Raw genomic sequence first — 22,704 nt, forward strand, 5'->3', positions numbered from 1 at the left:
GCTTCCTCCAAGCTTCCCATCCCCCTCCTCCCTGGCAGAGCATGAGACTGAGAAAGTCCTTGATTGGAGTAAACATTACTTAGCAACAACTAAAAACATCGGTGTGTTATCAGCACTGTTCCCAGACTAAAGTTGAAAACACAGCACTGCACCCACTACTAAGAAGGAGAAAAATAACTGCTACAGCTGAACCCAGGACAGGAGCCAACAAAGAGAGGTGCCATGCTTGACCTCGTGCGCACCAAAAGGAAGGGGCTGGTGGGGAATGTGATGCTCCAAGGCAGCCTTGACTGTGGTGATTACAAGATGGTGGAGTTGGAGATCCTCAGGGCAGTGAGAAGGGCATGCAGCAAGTTCACTGCCCTGGACTTCAAGAGAGCAGACTTTGGGCTCTTCAGGAACCTGCTCAGTAAGGTCTCATGGGATAACACCCTAGAGGGCAGGAGGCCCCAAGAATGCTGGCTGATATTCAAGGATCACCTGCTCCAAGCTCAGGAGCATTGTGTCCCAACAAGAAGGAAATGGGGAAAGCCAATCATATCCTGGGCTGCATCAAAAGAAGCGTGACCAGCAGGTCGAAGGAGGTGATCCTGCCCCTCTACTCTGCTCTCATGAGATCCCACTTGGAGTACTGTGTGCATTTCTGGTGTCCTCAGCATAAGAAGGACATGGAGCTGTTGGAGCAAGTCCAGAGGAGGGCCACGAGGATGGTAAGGGGGCTGGAGCACCTCCCCTATGAAGACAGGCTGAGAAAATTGGGGCAGGGGGATTGGAACTAGCTGATCTTAAGATCCTTTCCAACCCTAACCATTCTATGATTCTATGATTCTATCTCAAGAGAATCAATCATCAATAGAATAAATATTTACTCTTGGAGGCTAAGGGAGGAAAAGAGGAGGGGAACTGATGACTTTATGAATCTGTTCAAGATTTTCAGAAGCTGAAGTACTACCTGGCTGACAGGAATAGCAAACCATTGAGCTTTTTCACTGGATGTATGGCCTTTTCCATTGCTTTGTAGGCTTAAATTATAGGTTTAAACTAACAATAGTGTGTGTGGCTTTAAACTAACATAGTAAAATACAGCAAACTGTTCTAACTTGCTAACACGCAGGAAGTAAGGAATATCTGGCTGATGGGGGAAGGAACATCACGGGACTGATAACAACTAAGGAGGCAGCAAATAAGACCAAGGATGCTAACCTTCAAGGTAACAGAGACTGGAACAGAACAAAAGCAAGGACATACCACTGCTAACTCAGCACTAGGACCTTGCGAGCATGCACAAGCACTGAGGTCGCTCAGTGAGGAAGACTATCAGTGACCACCAAAGACCCTCACTCAGCAAGAAAGCACATGCATAATTAGAATGCAGATATTATAATTAGTTCTCGGTACTCTCATGAATATGCAAATATTTTCTTGGAAAATCTGAAAATATGCATGAGTATGCTAAATATGTAGCTGCTGCCGGCAAGTAATGGGTGCGCTCACCTTTGCAAAACAATTCGCGTATGCGCCCAGTGCTGCAATAAAGAATGCCTGCTTTCTAAAACTCCAAATTGAGTCTTAGAGAGTTTCTCCAACCAACTTTTGCGGCAACAGCTTCATGACAAAAAGGATAATGGAGAAAAGGACACCCAGGTGAATCATTTACAAAGCATCAATGTCATTCACTCCTGGCTCCATTTCATAAAAATATGCAAAACATGAAATAATGCACACATCCCCAAACTGGATAATGTCTTTCACTTTTATACCAGTTATGTAAATAAGAGATAACATGAACTAATTTTACTAGTACAAGAACCTTCACTGGGGGCAACAGAGGCATATTCAGCAAAGCTGATGAGAACAGAGGAACTACGATGACAGACCAGCCCAGTTTAAGGTGCTCTGAACCGGTTAAAAGTTTTCACAATTTAAAGTAATTGAGAAGTATAAGTTTACCTTTTATCTGTAATTTCCAGAAAAATTGGTTAATATATTTCTAAAAATTAGCTATCTTGCTAACATATTATGTTTGCTAAAATCTACAGCAATTATTCCCAGCTCTTAAGTAGAGCTTCCCTCTGTTTCTGATGGAAGAAAAAAAGAGGAAAAGAATCTTTTTCTTCAAAGGAAAAGCAGAGAAAATAATGAAATCCATAAAAAATTACTCATAATGAAAACCTATTCTGCATATCAAAACTATCATTAAAAATAAAATAAAAGCTAGAAGCGCCAATTAGAAACAGCATAATACTTCATTAATTAACATAAATTTCTAGACTGCTGGAGCTCCCAATCTTTTAATGGTGTTATTAAAAAGTGGGAAGGGCACAGGTATAGAGCAGAAAACCAGTCATTATGCTTTAAAGCATTTACAAACTTTAAAAACTCTCTGAAAGCTTTTCATGAAGGAAGATCCACATGGCTACCTTAAAGCTTTTGTTCAGGCTTTTTTCTTTTTTCATGTCAGACAAAAAACATCCTCTTAAAGTTCCTAAGACATCTGATCTAACCTTTAACATTCACACACACACAAAATCTAAGCTAGACAAAATTTTGTGCATTTTTCAGAAGCTATGAACATAAGACTACAAGGTTACAACATAAACATGTCATTTATCTTCCTTGACTTAATGCTTTAATGAGTACTTCCCCTCCCCAGATAATTGTAATAACAGGAAATAACTTGACACAATAATAGCAAAAAGGATATCCTGTGATGTTTCTGGTTTAATGCTGTATCCTTCGTCATCTACATCAGGTATGTTCTAAAAAAAAACCAACCCAACAAAAATGATGGTATTGACAAATAGCTAAAAAAATGTTCTTACATCAGATGAATTTTATATTATTGACAAATTAAAATTTGACTACATCTCATGAATGTCATTGTTATTCATTATTAATTATTACAGTTATCTTAAGTTATGCTCTATAGTTCAGAAGTGTGACAGATGATACCTCAGGAAAACAATGCAACAAAAAAACCTCCAAATTTCATATGAAAACTGGCAAGTTTTAATGCATCTGCTTTTACTGGTATTCTAGCAAAAAGGTCAGAAACCAACAGGAGGATTTTAACTTTACTACTAAGTGTTAAATAAGCCTACAATCCTCTCAGCCCCAAATATTTTCCCAATTTCTACTTCTAATTCTTCCAGCTAAGCCACTGGAGGCTCTGATGGTGCAGGAGCATAACCATTCCTAAATACTAGTCACTACTTTAATAAGTGAGTAAAAGCATTCCAGGTTATACAGGTTGGAACTTACTCTCCCCCTTGAAAAGACAGCAAGCCTGTACTATTGCTTTAGCAAAGAATATCACATTAATTAAAATGCATGGATGAAACTTAAAATACAAGTGCTCAAAATTGGATTCCAAAGTTTTCATTTATGTATCTCCAGCACTGTCATGGATTTTTAAATCTAATAAGCATCTGGGAACTTCAAACTAGCTCATTTTTTCAGTTCTTGCAGGCAATGAAATATTAATTGAAGAGAATTATGTTTAAAATAATTTAGAATTCTTAGCTAAGCACTTAGTTTCATAGAAGTGTTTTGGGACAGAGAAAACCAAGTCTCTAATATGATCATCTAAATTTAATAAATGTGCAAAAAACCACACTCATATAAATTATATATAACAGGATAAACTTGGATACATGGATACTTTTCCCAATCAAAACAGAAAAAGAAAAGCCCACTCATGACTTTGCATGCATATTTAGTCTATGTGAACTGCTGAGATGCTACAGTAAGTTTATTACAAAAAACACAATCCAAATGTCTTCAAAATTTCACCAGTTATAAACTTATAAAAACAAAACAGTGGAAAAGATACTTAATATAACTTTGTATTGACAAGGACAAATTGTGTCACATACAAGCAAAATGGTACCTCAAAATCTTACAAGTTAAGTAGTTATTTCAAAATATTGTTTTCAATATTTTGAACACTTGGACAATTCTGCTTTCCGAAACATCAGAATTTTATTTACTAATCCACTTTTTGTAACAGTGGTAGAAGACACAGCCCTTTAGGTGAGATACATAATCATAAATCTCATGTTGGCCAGAGAAAACCTCAGGCCAGGTGCAAGGTCCTGCCCCTGGGTCAGGGCAATCCCAAACACAAGTACAGGCTGGGCAGAGACTGAGTTAAGAGCAGCCCTGAGGAGAAGGACTTAGGGGTGCTGGTTGATGAGAAACTGAACATGAGCTGGCAGTGTGTGCTCACAGCCTAGAAACAGTGTCCTGGGCTGCATCACCAGCAGTGTGACCAGCAGGTCGAGGGAGGGAATTCTCCCCCTCTACTCTGCTCTGGTGAAACCTCACCTGCAGTCCTGCGTCCAGCTCTGGGGCCTCCAAAACAAGAGGGACGTGGAGGTGCTCAAGTGAGTCCAGAGGAGGCCATGAAGATCCTCTGAGGGCTGGAGCACCTCTGCTATGGAGACAGGCTGAGGGGGTTGGGCTTGTTCAGCCTGGACAAGAGAAGGCTCAGGGGAGACCTTAGAGACCTTATAACAGTCTTCCAATACCTAAAGGGGGACTACAAGAAATCTGGAGAGGGACTTTTTACAAAGGCATGTAGTGACAGGACAGGGGGGAATGACTTTAAACTGCCAGGGGGGGAATGACTTTAAACTGCCAGAGGGGAGATTGAGGTGAGATCTTAGGAAGAAGTTCTTCCCTGTGAGGGTAGTGAGGCTCTGGCACAGGTTGCCCAGCTACAATGTGGATGCCCCATCCCTGGCAGTGTTCAAGGCCAGGTTGGACGGGGCTTTGAGCAACCTGGTCTAGTGGAAGGTGTCCCTGCCTGTGGGAGAGGATGGAAATTATTTGATTATTGCCAAAGAGAAGTAACTGCTTGGCTGGAGAAGAAAGAGTTAAAGAAGAAGGAAAGTACACTGTGATTAAGCAGAGCAACCCAGCTGGACAGGAGCAGGAGAACAGAAAGATAAGGAATTGGTTATTTTGGGACTGTTTGTGAAATGACGAAGAATGTTGAAAAAGCAAAACTGTAAACCAGGAACTAAACATGATGTGCTAAAAATAGCTTGGTATAAAAGCTAGAGCAATAGGCAATAAAATGATTCACTGCATGAAGATGCTTTGAGTCCGTGCCGTTCATATGCTGCAAATGGCAGCCAAACAGGGACATGAATAGGAGGCTCACGGAGCCCGAACTGGTGGCGTAGCCCGACTGAACCAGGAGCCACGAGAACTTTGATATTGTGCACTCATCACCGTTAAGCAGGTGAGCGGTTGGGAACTGAGGGAGGGAAGTTATCGCGAGATCAGCAGTGCAGTCTGGAAGTAATGCGCCGTCTGCTTGAAACTCAGCATCGGCCCATATCGGGTCTGCAACTTGTGACTTTGTTAGAATGGATCCGTGATAAAGCGCCTGACTTTCCAGCTGGCGGTACTTTCCAAATCCCTGCTTGGCAAGCTGTTGGTAAATGGCTGCATGATGCTGCTTCAAAAGGGGATCTCATGGCAGGGAAGCATTTAGCAACCTTGTGGCAGATCCTGGCCGCTCTTTGCCAGGTACAGACCAGCTCTGCCTCTGATGCTGTCACGTCTAAGGAAGCTACCAATGCTCGTGAGGGGGTAAAATCTCCTGAAGCCTCATCACCAGCTGCCCTCCCCGCCCCCCCTTCTGTCTCCCCGTCTGCACCTCCTTTGTCGTCGCAGTCCTCACCACTGACTACGACAATCCTCGCGGTGAAAGCGCCTCTCTCAGGAGCAGCTGAATCGGGTGATGACCCTGATTGATAACCTTGATGATCCTAATGACCCTATGGACCCCTTTGATCCTGGTTTTGTAGATCTGGAGAAGGAGCCAGACTTGTTTCCTCCTCCTGCTGAGTTGCAGACATTTACAGGGAAGCGGGGTGGGGTCCAGAGGACTGATGGCAGGACTGCAGGTGGGAAGCTCTTAACCGAGGGGACATGGGGGTAGCGGTGGCGTGCCCAGTTGTCTATCAGCCACACCAGGCTCCCTCAAAGACATGTTAACTAAAAAAAAAAAAAGGGGGGGAGGAACCGGGATCAAGACTCCCCACAAGATAGACTATGGAAAGCCACATTCGTCTTGAACTTTTTAAATCGTAATGGCTAGCCCAGTTGGTAGAGCAGTTGAGGGGCCTTGCACATTTGGTAGGCTCACTTTCTTTCACCCCAACGACTCAGCCATAACAGCATGGAAGTTACACCACATCTTTATATGAACCTTTGTGTTAAAATAATTTAAAACTTATTAAAATTGATTGTTCCATATGCTATATGGAAATACAATTATTTGGGCTTTGAGTAAGGGCTGTGCACACATGTGCGTGTGTGTGAGCACTTGCACATGCATCTGTGTGGTGTAACAAACATACATTGTGCATAATGCATAATGGATATTAAACACAGACCTTTATAACAGTAAAATATGTAATTATAGACACATGAATATAAACCTAGATTATTAAAGCCTGCTAAGTACGCTGTATGAATACATATTTATATTATTTATAGCTGTATATGCAACAGTATATAGACATCTAGATACACACAGTGTGCAGGCATATGGATGTATTATGACAAATTGTGTGCATAATACACAGCATTTATTATAAAACCCCCCTTTAAAACAATAAAAGCTTTAAAAATATATATTTTAAAGCCATATTCAATTAGTAAATTCTAATGATATGGGGTGTGGTGTGTATTATAGCAAATATAGTGTGCATGTATAAAAAAATATAGTCATAGTAAATGCTGCTAAATACATGCTATGACAGTGTAATTACCCAATTTAAATCGATATGGATCTACAGAGAGCTCTATGTGTATCTGTGTGTCTGTGTGTGTCTGTTAGAACAAATACACTTTGTGTCTCATTAAAGCTGGCATTTATATTGATAAAATCTACTATATGTATTGATAAATATAAAGCTAACCTTTAACAATAAATACTGCTAAATATGGTTTATGAAAATAGAATTTTAAAATATATTTTTCAATAGCCACATTTTTTTAATGTTGGCACATAAATAAGTGTGTTAAAATATATCAATTCACTTTTATATATTATATAGATAAAACTAATGAGCAGACACACACACATGGAGGAGGCTGAGCAAGAGCGTAATTGTGTCTGTGTTATTTAAACATGGGTGTGAGGATTTTAATGGAATGTGTTACATGAATCTAAGCGACCACTCAGAATCGATTCATAAGAGTATCCAGAAATTGAAAGATTTAAACAAAGACTTGTAGCTAAATCAGGGGTGGGACACTTTTGGTCTGTTTTCATGGCTCGGGAATTTTGGACCATGGGTCAAAAATATCGCAGGGTTTATTTTAATAGCTCTAATTGCTGTATTAATGATTGCCTTATGTCTTCCTTGTCTTTTTTCTTGTGTTCAACGATCAATCAAACGAAGTATGAATCAGGTTATGGTCACGCAGTTATATGCAAACCTTGCCCTTCCACAGATAAATAAAGAAGGGGGAGATGTGGGAGAGGATGGAAACTGTTTGATTATTGCCAAAGAGAAGTAACTGCTTGGCTGGAGAAGAAAGAGTTAAAGAAGAAGGAAAGTACACTGTGTGATTAAGCAGAGCAACCCAGCTGGACAGGAGCAGGAGAACAGAAAGATAAGGAATTGGTTATTTTGGGACTGTTTGTGAAATGACGAAGAATGTTGAAAAAGCAAAACTGTAAACCAGGAACTAAACATGATGTGCTAAAAATAGCTTGGTATAAAAGGTAGAGCAATAGGCTAAAAATATCTTTTGCTAGAATGATATAAAAGCTAGAGCAATAGGCAATAAAGTGATTTGCTGCATGAAGATGCTTTGAGTCCTGCCGTTCATATGCCGCACCTGCCCATGGTAGGGGTTTGGAACTAGATGAGCTTTAAGGTCCCTGTCGTGGTTTAACCCCAGCTGATAACTCAGCACCACACAGCCGCTCGCTCACCCCCCCCTTTCCCCCTCCCCAGTCAGGATGGGGAGGAGTCACAACCCAAACCATTCTGTGATTCTATGTTAATGAAGGCATTTACAATTACTTGACTAATTCTTGCTCCACCTTTCTCCACACTCCTACAAAGACAGAACTATATGTTATGTGGTGGATCACAGTGCATCTTTTAAGTACCAGGCACACAATACAGATAAGACCTGATTTGCATACTGCACTGAACCAAGGAAAAGACCACAACCTTCCCGTATATACGTGTCATTTTTGAACTTCAACACAGAGGAAGATCTTTGCAAATTTTGGGGTTCTGTAAGAAGTAGTTATTAAGTAATTATGATTGGGGATGAAGGTCTAGCCCTCTACAAACATGTTATTTGTAGTATTTGCAATAAAAATAAGCTCAGTATGGATGTGACTTGAACTCTCTGGAAGTCACTGGAAAGGTGGACTTCCTTGGAAGATGGCTTCACATTCTCAGAGGTTCTATCAAGCAACTAAACATATAACAATAAAACACACAGTTTTCTCTGTGTTTGCAGATGTAATAAAACACATTATTGATTAAGATATTATATAGTTTTAAATATACATAAAAAGTAGGGTTTATAACTCTGCCTTTGCATTAGTATGTTCTACAAACTTTCTGAGGTGTATAATTTTTAATGAAATAAAACATAAGGACATAATAAATAAGTAAAACCGCCTATATAAAAAGCATGAGGACTAAGCATTCTATTCCCAAAACTTATTTTAAAAGAGTTTCAGTCTCAGTTTCCATGCTCTGCCCCATCTGGCATCCAAAAAGCAATGGAAGAAGACACACCATTTCCATGTCATTGGTTCCTCTGAGGCACAAGGACAAGAGAAGATGCAGAGCATACTGCAGTCTAGCTAATTCATTTGGCCCTTCCTCAGTAACGTTAGCACTGCTCACAGGTTGGTCAATGGGTCAAGAAGCAGAGAACCTTAAATGCACTTCAATTTGATTTCTGCCCATTTTCTCTTGTCCTGGGATATCTACAGTGGTTATGAGAGCTCCTTATCAAGTTTTCCTCAGAGTATGCTTCAAGATACTGCTGAGCTGAACAGCTTCCTTCTTAATTACATTTGAACTTACTGGACAATTTCAAGTGGATCTGACAGACAGACCAGAGGACTCAAAGATAATAACATTACTACAGTCTTCAGAAAAATAGGCAGTCATGTAGAAGAGAGATCTAGAAGTATCTCAACTAAGGAAAGGGATGCAATCCAAACTCAGGTCTTACTGAGCACAAGTGGAACTTTGTAAATACTTCCCCAAAAGAAAAGTTTCTACTAGAGCTTGTATCTTTTTATAGACCATCCCTAGAGACATGGCAAACCCATGGGAAACAAGACAGTTCTCCCCATAGAGCAACTTGTTAGGTAATAAATGCACATAGAGCCAAACTTCATTTGCTATCTCTTTCTAGAGTACACAATTTTAGATTTTTCTTAATTATCAAGGCTTAACTTAATGGAAGTTACATGTGTAGATAGACATGCAAAAGCACAGGAATTTTGAATTTCATGATGTACTGTAATCTATATTTAAACAGAGACTGCTTATTGAAGTGGTCAACCTTTTAAACAAATACTAGTTCTCAGTTCACAGCTGCCTTACTATTCATGATCATATAAAAACCCCTTATAGCAGTTACAAAAAATTGACAGGAAATAGCAATTTATTCATATGCATTAATACTATATTCTCCAATATATATAATCTGGTGGCTACATAAAAGTATAAGCATAAGCAGATAGCTTGTCAAAGTTAAATTTGAGAACTTCTATTTTGATACAAAAGACCATCTCACCGCTTTGTTTTCTGAAAACAGAGAATGCAAGTTAGAACATACTGCTTTATACATTTCGGACTAGTGAGAAGGCCCTAATGGTATTGGATACATATTGAATGTTGAAAGATCCACAATTATAGGGATGATTCTAAAGTTACTTTACTTTAAACATACCCAAGAAATGTGCTCTAAATCAAGATGACTTTGCACAGGATAAAATAACTGTCTCAAATGATGTTTATAAGGCTGTTCATGCACATATAGTTAGTTCTGTTATGTGTCAAAACTTAGTTTTCATTATTTAGAAGAATGGTTCTACTAGATTTTTTTTTAAACCAAGTTTCTCAAAATAAGTTTTAATATTAGGCACTAAAACTCCCAGATATTAAATGCAAAGAAGAAAATCCACAAAACAGGTGAGCTTGGAAACTTAAATTGTTTAATATAATTGCCATCTAAATAAATGAACTGGAAAACAAATCTGTCTACAGAAAGTCACCTATATAAGTCTGTAAATTATTCCCTACTATAGCTATAAGGAAGCTGCAATCTCTGTTACATATAATTCAAGACAACACATGTTTAAATAAAAAGAAAATGCTCGATTAAGGAAATAAAAAAGCATTAACATACCAACTTCATTTGCAACTGTCACTTATTTGAATTTAATAAATAAAATCATAAGACATATCACAGATCAATCTGAGAACAATGAAAAACGGACCATGAATAAAGTGCATCTAGATAGTGCATTTAAAGCCATGTTTTAATAAGTATATGCCTACACGCTAATTCCCATTATTATTAGAAGGGTTCTCTAAAGCAACAGCAGTTCCAGAGGAACATGATGATGCAAAGTTGGGTCCTCTGAACATTTTCCTTACTTAGAATCTATTAGTCAAGCAATTTAAACTATTAACTTGCAAAAGAAAGAGTCAAATAATTGCAATAAAAACACTTTGTTTAAAAAATAAAATTGTTAGGAAATATAAATGTATTTCTGATGCATATTTGTGTATATTATTATCAAAATATAAAATATTAAATCCACTATCACATAAATAATACATTGAAGGTACTGTATATGAGTCAAGTATCATCAGATTGTAGTGCTTGAAAAAGTTAGCATATGCATTTGTGTTGGAAATAAGTCTACTTACAACTGAGTCTGTATCTGGACACTCCCTATAAAAAAAAAAGAAAGAAAATATACAATTATAAAATGCACAAATTATTTTATTCATACAGTTCTGGTACTTACTTTAATATTTTCAATTAATTTGCAACACTGCATTTGACCCATCTGCCTTTCAAACTCTGTTAAAATTTTCATTAAAAAATAATCCACATTCAACTGAGATTTAAATAAAAGAAGCTGAAAGTTTATGCTAAAAACACTGAAAAAGAAAAATTAATACTAAATGCTGAAAAACCAAACTATCAAGGTCCCAATAAATGGCAGCCAGCCTTCAAGTGTATCAGCCACTCCCTCAGCTTCATTGGCCTTCCTCCAGTCATTGGCCTGTAGTCGGTGGTGTTCCCCAGGGATCAATACCGGGTCCAGTCTTATTCAACTTGTTTATCAATAACCTGGATGAAGGGCTAGAGCGTACCCTCAGTAAGTCTGCTGATGATACGAAGCTGGGGGGAGTGGCTGATACACCTGAAGGCTGTGCTGCCATTCAGTGGGACCTTGATAGGCTGGAGAACTGGACAGAGAGAAACCTCATGAGGTTCAAGAAGGGCAAGTGTAGGGTACTGCACTTGGGGAGGAAGAACCCCAAGTACCAGTACAGGTTGGAGCAGTTCAGCTGAAAAGGACCTGGGCATATTGGTGGATGATAAGTTGACTATGAGCCAGCAGTGTGCCCTTGTGGCCAGGAGGGCCAAGAGTATCCTGGGAGGATAACATTGGGAGGAGTGTGGCCAGCAGGTCAAGGGAGGTGATCCTCCCTCTCTACTCGGTGCTAGTGAGGCCACATCTGGAGTACTGTGTCCAGTTCTGGGCTCCTCATTACAAGACAGACAAAGAGCTACTGGAAAGGGTCCAGTGGAGGGCCACAAGGAAGATAGGGGTCTGGAGCATCTCTCTTATGAGGAGAGATTGCAGGAGCTGGGCCTGTTTAGTCTAGAGAAGACTGAGAGGGGATCTCATTAATGCATATAAATATCTGTCCTGGTTTCAGTTGTAACAGTTATTTTTCTTCCTAGTAGGTGGTGCAGTGCTGTGTTTTGGCTTTAGTCTGAGAATAATGCTAATAACATACCAATGGTTTAGTTGTTGCTATGTAGCACTTACCCTGATCAAGGACTTCTTAGTCCCTCATGCTCTGCCAGTGAGGAAGGGCACAGGAAGCCGGGAGGGAGCAGAGACAGGACACCTAACTCAAACTAGCCAAAGGGGTATTCCATACCACAGCACGTCATCCCCAGTATACAAACTGGGGAGAGTTACCCAGAAGAGACGGATCACTGCTCGGGTCAGGCTGGGTATCATTCAGCAGGTGGTGAGCAATTGGATTTTGAATCACTTGTGTTTTCTGAGCATTCTTTTCTTTTCTTGTTGTTTCCTATCATTATCATTATTGTTACTGTTGGTATTCTTTCTATTATCATTATACTGCACTTTAGTTATTAAACTGTTCTTATCTCAAACCGTGGGTTTTACATTCTTTCAATTCTCCTCCCCATCCCTCCCTGGGGAGGGGGGGAAGGGGGGGTGAGTGAATGCCTGTGTGGTGCCAAGTTACTAGCTGGGCTTAAACCACAACAATATCTCAAAGGCAGGTGACAGGAGGATGGTGCCAGATTCTTTTCATAGAATCATAGAATAGTAAGGGTTGGAAAGGACCTTAACATCATCTAGTTCCAACCCCCCTGCCATGGGCAGGGACACCTTGCCCTAAACCACGTGGCTCAAGGCTCTGTCCAACCTGGCCTTGAACACCACCAGGGATGGAGCATCCACAACCTCCCTGGGCAACCCATTCCAGTGCTTCACCACCCTCACTGTAAAGAACTTCTTCCTTATATCTAATCTAAACTTCCCCTGTTTAAGTTTGAACCCATTACCCCTTGTCCTACCACTACAGTCCCTAAGGAAGAGTCCCTCCCCAGCATCCTCATAGACCCCCTGCAGATACTGGAAGGCTGCTATGAGGTCTCCATGCAACCTTCTCTTCTCCAGGCTGAACAGCCCCAACTTCCTCAGCCTGTCTTCATAAGGGAGGTGCTCCAGCCCTCTTATCATCCTCGTGGCCCTCCTCTGGACTCGCTCCAACAGCTCCATGTCCTTTTTATGTTGAGGACACCAGAACTGTACGCAGTACTCCAAGTGAGGTCTCACGAGAGCAGAGTAGAGGGGCAGGATCACCTCCTTTGACCTGCTGGTCACGCTTCTTTTGATGCAGCCCAGGATACGGTTGGCTTTCTGGGCTGCGTGCGCACACTGCCAGCTCATGTTAAGCTTCTCGTCAACCAACACCCCCAAGTCCTTCTCTGTAGGGCTGCTCTGAATCTCTTCTCTGCCCAACCTTTTTCAGTGGTCTCCAGTGACAGGAAGAGGAGCAATGGCCCTAAACTAAAACACAAGTTTCACCTCAGCATGAGGAAGAACTTCTTTACGTTGAGGGTGGCAGAACACTGGAACAGGCCACCCAGGGAGGTTGTGGAGTCTCCCTCTCTGGAGACATTCAAAACCCACCTGGATGCATTCCTGTGTAACCTGCTCTAGGTGTCCCTGCCTTGGCAGGGAGTTTGGACTAGATGATCTCCAGAGGTCCCTTCCAACCCTAACGATTCTGTGATTGTCTACCTGGATTTCTCCAAGGCTTTTAATACAGTTTCCCACAGCCTCCTCCTAGAGAAACTGAAACGTTATGGTCCAGACAAGCTGTCTGTGCAGTGGGTGGGGAATTGGCTGACAGGCCGCACCCAGAGGGTGGTGGCAAATAGCTCCTTTTCCAGCTGGTGACCTGTCACCAGGGGGGTCCCCCAGGGATCGATATTGGGCCTAACACAGCTCAATGTCTTCATGAGTGATCTGGATGATGGGATCAAATGTACCCTGCTGAAGTTTGCTGATGACACCAAACTGAGTGGGGAAGTGGACACTTTGGAAGGGAGAGCCACCTTGCAGGATGACCTGGATAGGTTGGAAGAGTGGGCTAACAAGAACTTTATGAAGTTCAACAAGGACAAGTGTAAGGTCTTCCACCTGGGTAAACACAATCCAGGAATGCAGCACAGGCTGGGATCTGCCCAGCTGGGGAGCGGCTCTGCGGAAAGGGCCTTTTTTTGCTGAGGTGAGTAGCTCCAGAGAGGATGCCTTCAGCAAAGGAGCGTGGGGAAAATGCAGCATCCAGGAGTCTTGATCCTGAACAGCAATAGCCACAAAGAGAGCCCCAAGTCCTTGCCAGGACTTGCCCAATGAACGGATAAAACGCTGCCCTGGGAGCACGAGTGACCAGGGTGCAGCACAGCAGTTTGCATGCCCAGGAAGTTTCAGAGGTAAGCTCAACCAGTGGTCATCAAGCAAGTGCTCTAGGATGTCATCCTCTCAACAGAAAAAAAAGAAAACAAAGTCCCCTCTGCTGGCCAGAAAGGACATGGCGACCCAGACAGAGGTCCCTCATAAACATGTAGCTGTCCAGGCATCTGGCTGTAGTGAGTGCCAGAGCCTGTCAGTGATGCTGGATGGTGGCTGCGCAAGATGTGACCAGGTTGATGATTTGCTGTGCATGGTGGCAGAGCTATGGGAAGAGGTAGAATGGCTAAGGAGCATAAGGGAATCTGAGGAGGAGATTGACTGGTGGAGCTGCACTCTATCATCCCTGATAGAAACAAACCAGCCACCCCAAGCAAAACAAATTAAGGATCCCCTACCCTCTTGCCACCAGGCAGATGGAGGGGACCTAGGAGACAGGGGAGGTTGGAAACAGGTTACTCGTCACAGTAGATGGCATCTTACCCCCCAGCTCATGTCGCCTTCCCAAATACCCCTCTACAACAGACACCAGGCCCTGGTACTTGAGGAAAAGGAAAACGAGGAAGATGATGAAGTAGATAAGGGATCTTCCAGGTTAGAAGAGTCGCCACAGGTAAGTCAGACAACGCCTCGTATCATGACCAACTCTACTAAGAAAAAAAGAAGAGTGGTTGTGATTGCTGACTCCACCCTGAGAGGAACAGAGAGCCCCATATGTCAACCAGACCCGACTCACAGAGAAGTCTGCTGCCTCCCTGGGGCCAGGGTAAGGGACATGACCAGAAAACTCTCTCGTCTGGTACGGCCTAATGATTACTGTCCTTTACTAGTCTTTCCGGTGGGCAATGAGGAAGTCTCATCAATAAGAAGCCTGAGGGGACTCAAGAAGGACTTCAGAGACTTGGGGTGACTGGTTCAGGGTTCAGGAGCCCAAGTAGTTTTCTCCTCCCTCCTGTCAGTCACAAACAATGACAATGGAAGCATCAGGAAAATCCTGCAAATCAATTCCTTGCTCTGGGGCTGGTGTCAGCATCAGAATTTTGGGGGTTTTGACCATGGGTCAGTCTATACAGTACCAGGCCTGCTGGCGGCAGACAGGGTATGCCTGTCCCAAAGGGGGAAAAGGATCCTAGCCCAGGAGCTATCAGGGCTCATAGAGAGGGCTTTAAACTAGATCCGAAGGGGGAAGGGGATAAAACCAGGCTCTCTAGAAATGAGCCAGGGGGTAGCATGCTGCTGGTGGAGGCCAGATCCACAGGGCAACTTAAATGTGTCTGTGCCAATGCCTGCAGCATGGGCAACAAACAGAAGGAGCTGGAAGCCATTGTGCAGCAGGGAAATCATGACATAATCGCCATCACAGAAACGTGGTGGGATGATTCGCATGATTGGAGCACTGCAATGGATGGTTACAGGCTCTTCAGAAGGGACAGGCAAGGAAATGGGGTTGCATTGTATGTCAGGGAGTGCATTGACTGCCTTGAACTCAATGTTGTCAGTGAGAAAGCTGAATGTTTGTGGGTGAGGATCGGGGGAAGGCCAACCAAGCAGATACCCTGGTAGGTGTCTGTTATAGACCGCCCAACCAGGATGAAGCTATGGATGAACCATTCTCCAAACAACTGGGAGAAGTTTCACAATCGCTTGCCCTTGTTCTTGTGGGGGACTTAAACCTACCAGATGTCTGCTAGAAGTACAATACAGCAGAGAAGAAACAATTCTTCAAAGGTTCTTAGAGGGTGTGGAAGATAACTTCCTTATCCAGCTGGTTAGTGAGCCAAGTAGGGGAGATGCCTGGCTAGATTTGCTGTTCACGAACAGAGGACTGGTGTGTGATGTGATGGTTGGAGGCCATCTTGGGTAAAGCGATCATGAAATAATTGAACTTTCAATCCTTGGAGAAGTCAGAAAGAAGTTCAGCAAAAGCACCACCTTAGACTTTCGGAAAGCTGACTTTGGCCTGTTTAGGACGCTGACTGGGAAAATCCCTTGGGAAACATTATCGAAGGATGAAGGGTTCCAGGAAGGCTGGACAGTCTTCAAGAACGTAATCTTCAAGGTGCAGGAGCAGGCAGTCCCCATGTGCCAAAAAGTGAACTGTTGGGGAAGAGACCAGCCTGGCTGAACAGGGAGATATTGCTGGAAGTCAGGAAAAAAAAGAAATTCTATCATCACCTGTGGAAGAAGGACTGTCACCCCATGAGGAGTACAAGGATGTTGTTAGGTTATATAGAGAGAAAAAGACGAAGGCACAGATGGAACTTAATCTGGCTACTGCCATAAAAAATAATTAAAAATACTTTCACAAATATATTAGCAATAAAAGGAGGGCCAAGGAGAACCTCCATCTTCTACTGGATACTAGGGGGAATCCTAGTGACCGAGGATGAAGAAAAGGCTAAGGTACTTAATGCCACCTTTGCCTCAGTCTTTAATAGTCCCACCAGCCATCCGCAGAGTACTCAGTTCCCTGAGTTGGATGGTAGAGATGGGGAGCTGATTGAAGTCCCCCTTATCCAGGAAGAAATGGTTAGTGACCTCCTGCTCCACTTAGATGTACGTAAGTCTATGGAGCCGGATGGGTTCCACCCAAGAGTGCTGAAGGAGCTGGCAGAGGAGCTCGCTAAGCTACACTCCATAATCTATCAGAAGTCCTGGTCTAGTGGGAAGGTCCCCGAGGACTGGAGGTTGGCTGGGATGATGCCTCTCTACACAAAGGGCAGGAAGGACAACCCCAGAAACTACAGGCCTGTCAGCCTGACCTCAGTGCTGGGGAAGGTCATGGAGCAGATCATCCTAAGTGAGATAACACAGGACATGTAGGAAAATAGGAGGATCAGGCCCAGTCAGCCACAGGTTCATGAAGGGCAGTGTCATGATTTAAGCCTGGCCGGTAACTCAGAAGCACGCAGCCACTCGCTCACTCCCCCCTTCTTCCCCCCCCAGCTCACGGGCAACCGGGCTGCCAGGAGGAGCTGTGCTTCAGTGCCAATAACTTCTGAAGCAGCTCCACCCCCTTCATAGGCTGCCAGTATCTCTTTTTCAGTGGGAGTGTAGCCAGTCGTGGATCCTCTGTATCCCTGACTCCAAAAGCCAAGGGGTCGACCTTGAGTCTCTCCTGGAGCTTTCTGCCAGAGGCTCCAGGTAGGACCATTCTCCCCAGCTGTGGTGTAGAGCACATTTTTCACATCTTGCCCAGTCCAGACTGGTCCAAGGCCTACTGCATGAAGTATCTCTCATTTAATTTGTTCTTGCTCAGGGCCCCTTTGAAATCATTCTTCTTCTGGGTCACATGTTAGAGAGGGCTTACAATCAGACTGTAATTTGGGATGTGCATTCTCCAGAACCCCACAACACCTAAGAAAGCTTGTGTTTCTTTCTTGTTAGTTGGTGGAGACATTGCTGTTATCTTGATGATCACAGCTGTGGGGATTTGGCGATGTCCATTTTGCCATTTTATTCCCAAACATTGAATCTCCTGTGCAGGTCCCTTGACCTTACTCCATTTTATGGCAAAACCGGCCTTCAGCAGGATTTGGATTATCTTCCTCCCTTTCTCAAAAACTTCTTCCGCTGTATCACCCCACACGATGATGTCATCAATGTATTGCAGGTGTTCTGGAGCTTGCCCCTGTTCCAGTGCAGTCTGGATCAATCCATGGCAGATGGTAGGGCTGTGTTTCCACCCCTGGGGCAGTCGGTTCCAAGTGTATTGGACACCCCTCCAAGTAAAAGTGAACTGTGGTCTGCACTCTGCTGCCAAAGGGATTGAGAAAAATGCATTGGCAATATCACTTGTGGCATACCACTTGGCTGCCTTTGACTCCAGTTCATATTGAAGTTCTAGCATGTCCGGTACGGCAGCACTCAATGGTGGTGTGACTTCATTCAGGCCATGATAGTCTACTGTTAGTCTCCACTCTCCATTAGACTTTTGCACTGGCCATATGGGGCTATTAAAGGGTGAGCGGGTCCTGCTGGTCACTCCTTGGCTCTCCAGTCTATGGATCAGCTTATGGATGGGAATCAGGGAGTCTTGGTTGGTGTGATATTGCTGCTGGTGCACTCTTGTGGTCATGATTGGCACTTGTTGTTCTTCAACCTTCAGCAACCCCACAACAGAAGGATCCTCTGAGAGACCAGGCAAGGTGGACAGCTGCTTCATTTCTTCCATCTCCAAGGCAGCGATACCAAAAGCCCATCTATACCCTTTTGGGTCTTTGAAGTACTCTCTCCTGAGATAGTCCATGCCAAAGATGCATGGAGTCTCTGTACCAGTCACGATGGGGTGCTTTTGCCACTCCTTCCTAGTTAGGCTGATTTCAGCCTCCAGTACAGTCAACTCTTGGGATCCTCCTGTCACTCCAGAAATATAAATGGGTTCCACCCCTTGATAGCTTGGTGGCATCAGGGTACACTGTGCACCCCTATCCACTAGAGCCTTATACTCCTGTGGGACTGATGTGCCAGGCCATCTGATCCACACAGTCCAGTAAGCCAGATTGTCCCTCTCCTCCACCTGGCTGGAGGCAGGGTCCCTCTGTCCTGGGTTCAGCTATAGCAGTCATTTTTCTCCTGCTTAGTAGCTGGTGCAGTGCTGTGTTTTTTAACTTTCAGCCTGGGAACAACGCTGATAACACCGATGTTTTTAGTTGTTGCTAAGTAATGTTTATTCCAACCAAGGACTTTCTCAGTCTCATGCTTTGCCAGGGAGGAGGGGAAGCCGGGAGGAAACAGAGACAGGACACCTGACCCAAACTAGCCAAAGGAGTATTCCATACCACAGCACGTCATGCCCAGTATATAAACCGGGGGGAGTTACCCGAAAGGCCCAGATCACTGCTCGGGTCGGGCTGGGTATCGGTCGGCGGGTGGTGAGCAATTGTATCCTCTCCCCTTGTTATTTCACTGATCATTGTTATCATTGGTGGTAGCAGTAGTGGTTTTGTGTTATACCTTAGTTGCGGGACTGCTCTTATCTCAACCCGTGGGAGTTACATTCTTCCCATTCTCCTCCCCATCCCTCCGGGAGCGGGGGGAGGAAGAAGGGGGGGGCGGGGAGTGAGCGAGCGGCTGTGTGGTTCTGAGTTACCGGCTGGGCTCAAACCACGACACCCTCTAATAGTCATCATAAGATTCTCCACTTATGTCTTGTAGAAAGGGATTAGAATTCCTTATCGTAGGAGTTGGAGTAAAAGAAGCACTTCCACTCCATCTGGGAAGCTTCTCGCTGAAGACTGGAGCAGCAACTTTCTTGGGAGGATCATCCTTGACCATTCTTTTCCTCATCAATTCATGCACCCATTCCTCCAGAAGTGACGTAGGTTTTCCATCCCACTTTCTCATGTCTTCTCCGTGATCCCGCAGATAAAACCATAGGGTGGCTCATGGAGTGTACCTCCTATATCTTCCCTCTTGGGCAATAGGGCGCCTTCTGTTAATAGCTGAGATGCGGGTTGGTACACGTGGGGAACTGGATACATCATCTCTCAAGTGTTTGAACTACTGGGTCAGGAGTTTTTCCACAGCTGAAATGATGGAAGGGGTGAGATTGTCTTTGAACTCTCAGAGTTGATGACTCCCTTCATCCACTGTTGGTGGTGCTGCCTCACTCCAGGTTATTGATGCCAATGAGTGGGCATATGATGATGGCACACTCTGTGTAAGTTTCCGCCACATGGGTCGTGTACATTCAACTTCATCTGGATCTACGGATGTATTCCCGGCATCCGGCTTATGATAGATCATCTCTAGAATGGCTGATTCCCTCAGGGACTGGATGCCTTTCTCTATCGTGGTCCAGTTGGCTGAGTGAGTCATAATATCGTCTTTGTAGGGAAACCTTTCCTTCACAGCTGCCAGGAGCCGCCTCCAAAGGCTGAGGGCTCATTTCCCTTTGCAATTGCTTTGTCAATTCTCCCTTCCCTAGCAAGTGATCCCAGCTGCTTGGCTTCCCTACCTTGTAGTCCTTGACCATCGGCCCCATTGTCCCAGCATCGGAGCAACCAGGTGACGATGTACTCCCCTGGAAGACGGCTGAAATCTTTTCATAGATTCTGCAGCTCGGTCGAGGTCTGGGATCAAGAAGTTACCTCTTCTTCTTCCTCTTCCTCCGATTCCTGTATTAATAACTCTTGTTCAGATGCCGTCCCCTCTAGTACGTGCACTGGGTCTTCATTTTTCTCACTGCATGGGTTGCTCTTTGTAGCTCTCGTTTGCTTTTCCACTTGCTTTTTGGGACAGCTGATCTTGTCATTCATTGGTCCTTTGGTTCAGCTGCTGTGTCTATCACTGTGGTTGGAGTGGCTGCAGTGTCTGTCACTGGGGTTGGAGTGGCTGCAGCGTCTGTTGTCGGGGTTGGTGTAGCTGTTGTGCTTGGGGGTTGAGTAGCTGCATTGTCTGCTCCCTTCTCAGCACATCCAGAGATCTTTTTCCAGAGACGCTCTGCAGGCATAGGCCAAGCCCCAGTACATTATGGTAAGTTGTCCCTCTCTGGTATTGCCAGGATGACAGCACATCTCGTTTAAGCGTTTTAGTAGTTTTTCCAGATTTCGCAGGGGAGAAATTCCAAAGCACTGGAGGGGCCAACTGGTCTAGAAACTTGCTCAAATGATCTAACACACCCTGCCACTCATGACTCTCCAGCCTCGGGGAAAATCTCTTGGTGGTCCTCTTAGATGGTCATTTAACCTTAGAGAAGACCCAAGACCGACCCTGCTTAACTTTTGAGATCAGATGAAATAGGGCGTTCTCAGGGTGGTATGGCCATGGGTAAAACACATGCTGTATTTGTGGCAACATACTGATTCCCAGCAAAAGCAGCAGACAGGTTTCAAGGGTATCCAAAGGCCATTCAAAACCTTTGGAATTCTCAAATGCTGCTGTAAATAGCCTGGTGGTGGAGCAGAGGGTGTGAGGGAATGTCTCCTTCATAGGTTGACCCCCCGAGGAGGAAAAAAAGATGTGTAATTGCTAAAATTTCCCATTATATGCCTCCCGAAGTATAGAGGTGATGACCATGCTGAGAATGCAAGCCAGACCAGTTTCATGATCAATGATTCTATTGTATTACAAGTCATTACCATGAATTAGAGTGAAACAATAACCTTAGCTCAGGCCCCAAAGCTGATAAACACTAAAACAGCAAATACCGGATGCAAGTAAGGTATGAAATGCTGAAACTCTGAGACCAAGCCCAACAACTCTGAAAGCAAATAAATCAACATTGTGACGAGTGACTTTTAATCCAAAACAATGAATGCTTAACACGTATACAATTAGACACACTCCGGTCAGATCTGTCGTTATCTCAACCCTTTGAGTTCCACGTTGGGCACCAAAAAGAACTGTTGTGGTTTAAGCCCAGCCGGTAACTCAGAACCACGCAGCCACTCACTCACCCCCCCCCCTTCTTCCCCCCTATCTCCCAGAGGGATGGGGAGGAGAATTGAAAGAATATAAATCCTTATCTCGGGGCAGAGATAAGAACAGTCCAGTAACTAAGGTATAATACAAAACCACTACTACTACCACCACCACCAATAATAATAATAAGGGAAATAACAAGGGGAGAGAATAGAAAACTAAAAGGGGAAAAGGAAAAGAAAACAATAAACACAAGTGATGCACAATATAGTTGCTCACCACCCGCTCACTGATACCCAGCCCGACCTGAGCAGCGATCTGGGCCTTCCGGGCAACTCCTCCCAGTTTATATACTGGGCATGACATGCTGTGGTATGGAATATTCCTTTCACTAGATTGGGTCAGGTGTTCTGTCTCTGCTTCCTCCCGGCTTCCCATGCCCCTCCTCACTGGCAGAGCATGATACTGAAAAAGTCCTTGGTCGGAGTAAGCATTACTTAGCAACAACTAAAAACATCGGTGTGTTATCAGTGTTGTTCTCAGGCTAAAGCCGAAAACACAGCACTGCACTAGCTACCAATAAGGAGAAAAATGACTGCTACAGCTGAACCCAGGATAGGCAAGTCCTGCTTGACCAACCTGATTTCCTTCTATGATAAGGTGACCCATCTGGCTGATGAAAGGCAGGCTGTGGACATTGTCTATTTGGACTTTAGTAAAGCATTTGACTCTGTCTCCCAGAGCATTCTCCTGGAGAAAATGTCTGCTCATGGCCTGGATAGGTGGATTCTTCGCTGGGTTGGAAACTGGCTGGATGGCCAAGCCCAAAGAGTGGTGGTAAATAGTGTCATATCTGGTTGGTGACCGGTCACTCGTAGTGCTCCTCAGGGCTCAGTGTTAGGGCCAGTGTTGTTTAATATCTTCATTGATGATCTGGATGAAGGGATTGAGTGTGCCCTCAGTAAATTTGCAGATGACACCAAGTTGGGCAAGAGCATTCATCTGCTGGAGGGTAGAAAGTCTCTGCAGAGGGATCTGGATAGGCTGGATCCATGGGCTGTGGCCAA

At 43.9% G+C, this 22,704-nt stretch overlaps 1 protein-coding gene across 1 annotated transcript in view; it reads right to left on the reverse strand.

The window, feature by feature from the left end:
* The window catches only part of LOC115619022 (F-BAR domain only protein 2-like), a 120,253-nt gene that overhangs the window by 42,906 nt on the left and 54,643 nt on the right, over positions 1 to 22,704 (reverse strand). Inside the window, exons 10-11 of the mRNA XM_030511037.1 lie at positions 10,947 to 10,971; positions 2,705 to 2,759 (exon numbers count right to left, since the gene is read on the reverse strand). Coding sequence (XP_030366897.1) covers positions 2,705 to 2,759; positions 10,947 to 10,971 — 80 coding nt within the window. The remainder of the gene's footprint in view (positions 1 to 2,704; positions 2,760 to 10,946; positions 10,972 to 22,704) is intronic.

Source organism: Strigops habroptila, chromosome W, assembly GCF_004027225.2.
Source record: "Strigops habroptila isolate Jane chromosome W, bStrHab1.2.pri, whole genome shotgun sequence".
NCBI lineage: Eukaryota > Metazoa > Chordata > Aves > Psittaciformes > Psittacidae > Strigops > Strigops habroptila.